This window comes from Hippichthys cyanospilos, chromosome 6 (assembly GCF_059441005.1).
Source record: "Hippichthys cyanospilos isolate Australia breed blue-spotted pipefish chromosome 6, RoL_Hcya_1.0, whole genome shotgun sequence".
Taxonomy (NCBI): domain Eukaryota; kingdom Metazoa; phylum Chordata; class Actinopteri; order Syngnathiformes; family Syngnathidae; genus Hippichthys; species Hippichthys cyanospilos.
In genome coordinates, this window is record NC_142374.1 from 20,169,750 (window position 1) to 20,173,603 (window position 3,854).

Here is a 3,854-nt window from a genome sequence, read left to right on the forward strand (position 1 = left end):
AAACATGTGGCTGTACAACTTTTCAAGGAGTACAGTGAAGTGCAAATAAAATAAAACAGAATTAACTGGTGCTGTAGTGTCCCATTTTGGACACTGGGTGGCACCCACGTAACGACATACATGTCAAATACGGAAGCGATATGTGCTAACTGCTGTGCTGTAAAGTCAATTTAAAAAGAAATACAAGACTGATTGTTCATAATAAAATACAGATTAAAACCGAATGTCTGGTAATGGCGACCCGTGCTTATTGTAAATTTCTTCCCAAAATATTGAACGAATTTTTAGCTACGCTGAGATGGAGCACAACAAAGCTAGATGCTAATGCTAACATGAACGCTAGTGTAATCTGTCACTCCACAATCCACAAGCTATTTGGCAGACTAAGCGGATTTTTTTTTTTCAATTAAAAATGGTATGCTGGAGCCCCCTGCTGGCGGTTTGTCTCATGTCCAAAGAACCACAAGGACTTTTTTTTTTTTCCTCCCCTCAGGCTTCATCCCGCCTCCCCTCATCTTCGGGGCGAGCATCGACTCCACCTGCCTGTTCTGGAGCTCGGACTGCGGCGACAAAGGGGCGTGCCTGCTGTACGACAACCTGTCGTACCGTCGGCTCTACGTGAGCCTGGCCATCATCCTCAAGGCGGTGGCCTTCCTCCTGTACGCCACCACCTGGTACTGCCTCCGCCGCAACTACGACGCCTACATCAAGAGCCACGAGGCCAACATGGCGCCCGCCGACTTCTACCCGTCGCTCTCCGACGCGCCCAAGGTGGACCGCACGCAGTTCATATACAACCTGGGGGACCACGAGTTTTGCGAAAACATGGAGTCGGTTTTATAGCGCTCCGGCCAAGGAGCCGGATCCCTCGCCGAGTTTTCGGCCAGAAACTGCCGCCGGGCGAGTCGGCATCCACAAAAGCCGGCGGGGGTCCCTCGGAGCCGGAGCCGGAGCCGCGCTAGCCGGGATGCCGCGGGAAAGGTGATGCGGAGTTCCCACGGGAGTTCGGAGAATCGCTTAAACTTTCCCTTATTGTTATTCGCGGAAGAAGGCGTCCGTTTTGTTTTGGCGCCATCCGGCGGTAGCTTCGAAAAACCGAAAAAGTTTTAATGGCCGGAATCGCCGAGATCAATTCGGATCAATTGACGAATTATTATTTTATAATTACGATACTGACGATCTCGTTCACTGCAAGCCTATTTAAAATGAATCTTTGACGGCCGAATCCGTCGATGGCACTTAACGGGTTTGGACGACCTTCAACGTGAGGAGTTGATTGATTCATTCCCATGGAAAGCTTCCGGCGTTCAAAATCTCCCGAAATTTTGCAACCCTTGTCACTCGGCAGACAAAGATAAATGTTTCCAACTTAGGTTATTATGTACTTGAGTGGCTCTGTCACGGCTGCGGTTAAGTGTGTGATGTCATCACGCGCTCGCGTGTGTGTACGTTTAGTGCACTGTGTGTGTCTGAGGAGTATCAGGGCCACTTTGGAAAAAAATGTAATAAAATGCCTGAACGCAAAACTATCACAATATTACAAGAAAAAAAGTTGAAATATTCCAAGAATACACTTAAAATATGCTAGTTTGTTATATTTTATTCTTTCAGGCTCTAACGTTATACTTGTGCAATAATGTTTAAGATTTTACAAGTATAGGTAATATGGCGACAATGAAATTGAAATGTTACCAAAATATTATAGTAAAAGCAAATTTGAAATGTTACAAAGCATGTTTGCACTACAAAAAAATCAGATGAAATATTACAATACTACATTTGAAATATTACAGGTGTGTTACAAGAATCTTGGTATGTTGAAATTTTACAACTTGATTTGAAATGTCAAGTACATTTTTTGTATTGCGCAATTTTCTTTGACATAATCGTTCATTCTCACAACTTTTTCTTATAAATATTACAACTTTGTTTCCCAAACATTACATATTCAGAAAAAAAATGTAACTTTGTTTTTTTGCAAATTTGATGCCTGTTTTTGTTACATTACCGCTAATTTCCTCTGGCATTTTTCCAATTATTGTCCCTTTTCATGGTGGCCCTAATACTCCTTTTCTAACGTGTTTTCTAATGTTTTGAAAATTTACAAAGAAGTTTCGACGGCTGTTCGTAGTTACTGTACGTCAAGTTTGCCAAGTGTTTACAAGTCATTTCATCAGAAGCCGAAATCAGTCGGACCTTTTTTTTTTTTTTGTCGTTTTTAATTCTAGTGGCCTCTTAGATCTTTCGGAACACTTTGACGTTCTAACGCTGGATCCGTTTTTTGTAGTGGATGTGCAATTGTGCAATGTGGACACGTTTTCTGTTACTCTAGTGTGTCACGTTTGGCACCGGTTGATTCCGCCTAATTTGTCTTAATAAGGGAGTATATTATACCAACGAGATTCTTCTATTAGGAGATAAAGTCATATTTTTGTGTGTATTTGAAAGCGAAAAAGAGATGAGTAATATATTTGTCGCCAAGAAGCCCACTATTTAGATGTCAATGTTCAGATATGTCGGCACAGAAGACGCTTTGTGGCGAAAGTAGGAAATGTGTAACAGATTAGTTTTGTCCTCGCTAAAACTCATGACAGGAAGCGTGTGCGTGCGTGCGTGCGCGTGTGTGCGCGTGTGAAGAGTTGGACCGATTGTGATGCTACTGATCTCCGCAATTCTAGTTTGGACCTTTTCGTACTCTTTTTCTATGCCATTTATTTTACTCTGGAAATAAATAAAAAGTACTTTTTCAATTATTGAAATACACATGCGTGGTTGTTTTTTTATACCCTACATTTAATAACTTTACAGATTGTTAAAAATATAAGGTATTACGAAAATTGCAAACGGTATATAAGAATAATTGTAAACAAGTATTTTTTTAAATGAAAAAAATGCTAGTCAAAATTTGAAAATTGTTTCGCAAATGAAGTCAATATTACCAAAACTGCTTCACAGTAAAAACATAATGAACTTTGTTACATTGAAGTGTGAAAAAATTCCTAATTGGCCTCATCACCTTTAATCGTTTAAAAAAATCCATTAACAGTAAGTGCTTGTTTGATGTATTCATTTTCAGTGTTTAATTAGTTAAAAGAAAAAAACATGGCCCGTATCTTTCTATAATTCCAGCCCTCAGAGGAAATTGTTTGGAATGCCCTGTTTTAATGCTATCATTTGTAAATGAAGAATAAATTAGTCAAATAAGAAAAGACAAACTACTTTTTACTTTTGAACTCCATGGCCATAATACAGCACTCGGAAGTCGTGAGAAGTATGCCTTGCCACTAGGCCTTGTCCACATGTAACCAAAACAAACAAAAAAATCCATCCATCTAGCTAAAACGCTGCTAGCAACACGAATCCACACAGTGCGGTTTTAATCTTTCACAAGCATGCCATGCCGCTAGGCGGCAGTAGTTTCACCAGATTCTGTCCAATCAGAAAGAACTTCCGTCTCCTATATACCAGTTTTGGCGGGAAATAGAGTGATGACGTAAATCGACAGTTTATAAAAATATCCAACTTAGTCGGAGTTTTTAACACCTTGGGTATTAATAATAATAATAATAATAAAAATAATAATACATGTATCGCATATATGTAACGTTTAGGGCAAACCGGAAACTTACCGACTGTTCGCAAGAACCCGGCTCTGACTATGCCTTAATTAGTGCCTGCGCCTTTAAGACAGCATGTGGTCCACATCATCTCCACCCCTCCCTCCCTCCCCCTACTCCCCCGCCGCCTCTGGAGGTGCCCGCTTTGAAAGTTGGACCGGGGAATTAGCACTTAAGCACACACAAGGCTGAGAACTGGAAGGGGGGGAAGGGGGGGGGGGCGGTTTGTCGAGATTG

At 41.2% G+C, this 3,854-nt stretch overlaps 1 protein-coding gene across 1 annotated transcript in view; it reads left to right on the forward strand.

Moving 5' to 3' along the window:
- slco3a1a (solute carrier organic anion transporter family member 3A1a) overlaps nucleotides 1-2,761 on the forward strand; it is a 42,054-nt gene extending 39,293 nt beyond the window's left edge. Inside the window, exon 9 of the mRNA XM_088417802.1 lies at nucleotides 494-2,761. Coding sequence (XP_088273928.1) covers nucleotides 494-843 — 350 coding nt within the window. The 3' untranslated portion in view covers nucleotides 844-2,761. The remainder of the gene's footprint in view (nucleotides 1-493) is intronic.
- Nucleotides 2,762-3,854: the final 1,093 nt, after the last annotated feature.